Source organism: Talaromyces atroroseus (genome assembly GCF_001907595.1).
Source record: "Talaromyces atroroseus strain IBT 11181 chromosome Unknown scaffold_35, whole genome shotgun sequence".
Classification (NCBI taxonomy): Eukaryota; Fungi; Ascomycota; class Eurotiomycetes; order Eurotiales; family Trichocomaceae; genus Talaromyces; species Talaromyces atroroseus.
Window position 1 is genome coordinate 4360 of NW_017971467.1, and position 880 is coordinate 5239.

Below are 880 nucleotides of genomic sequence, written 5' to 3' on the forward strand. Positions count from 1 at the left end.
ATTAGTCCTAGTGCTTGCGTATTTCCGCGAGCCCATGATCTCTGTATGTATACCTCAATATTCATAGCGAGTCGGTTCTCGGATAATCCTTTGTTCCCACGCATTAGCGTTCCTTATCTATTGGCTGTGACGTTCTGATTCTCTGACAATCTCATATTAAATTTTAAAATAAGATTTTCTAATAAAATGTTGATATTTCCAGTCTAAAAAAATGGCCATTTTGTATGGGATTACAGGTGGGCGGACACGCTTGGGTGGGCGGCAGGGGTTGTGAGATACGTTATCTCAAAGGCTGGCGGATCCCTGCGCATTGAATCATTACCTGACAATTCAATCAAAGAATCTGCCAGCGATGAATCCTAAGCATAAATTGACCACTCATCCCAGGCCCTCCCTTTGAATAGATACTAAAAATAATAAAATAATATAACTAGACAATTAGATGATTAGTAATAAACTAACGCAATCTAATGTCATCTATTTAAGGGGTGGCCTTTCTAAAGCCAAAGCCTCATCCCGAATCGCTTCCAGAAACACATCCTTGTTCTGTACCAAGGAAAACCTTCTTTGACGATCCGTCATGTTGATGTAGAAGTCCTCATCCTGCCAATAGCAACTTAATTGCTCACTAAAGCTTTGCCAAACCAATAATTTATATAATGAACGCAAATTTTCCACATCGAAATTTGGGAAACTGTCATAGAGGTTATCCTGCCTGAGTAGCATCCTCACAGATTCAGGATCCGTATTGAAGATGTCCTTGGAAAGCACAAACACTATAGCTCGGAGAATATCCTCTGATAAAGCGGTCTGCGTGCCTAAAGCATCAATGGCGGACCGCCTTACAGAACTATCAGAATCCTCCAGTCGACACACTATA

General features: G+C 40.9%; 1 protein-coding gene across 1 annotated transcript in view, besides 1 other annotated feature; it reads right to left on the minus strand.

The window, feature by feature from the left end:
* Positions 1-75: 75 nt before the first annotated feature.
* Positions 76-150: a repeat region (Identified by RepeatMasker using a combination of RepBase library and repeat library created with RepeatScout).
* Positions 151-776: 626 nt separating this feature from the next.
* The window catches only part of UA08_09516 (hypothetical protein), a gene marked incomplete at both ends in the record, with an annotated part of 3982 nt that continues 3878 nt past the window's right edge, over positions 777-880 (minus strand). The window contains one exon of the mRNA XM_020266316.1: positions 777-818. Coding sequence (XP_020115334.1) covers positions 777-818 — 42 coding nt within the window. The remainder of the gene's footprint in view (positions 819-880) is intronic.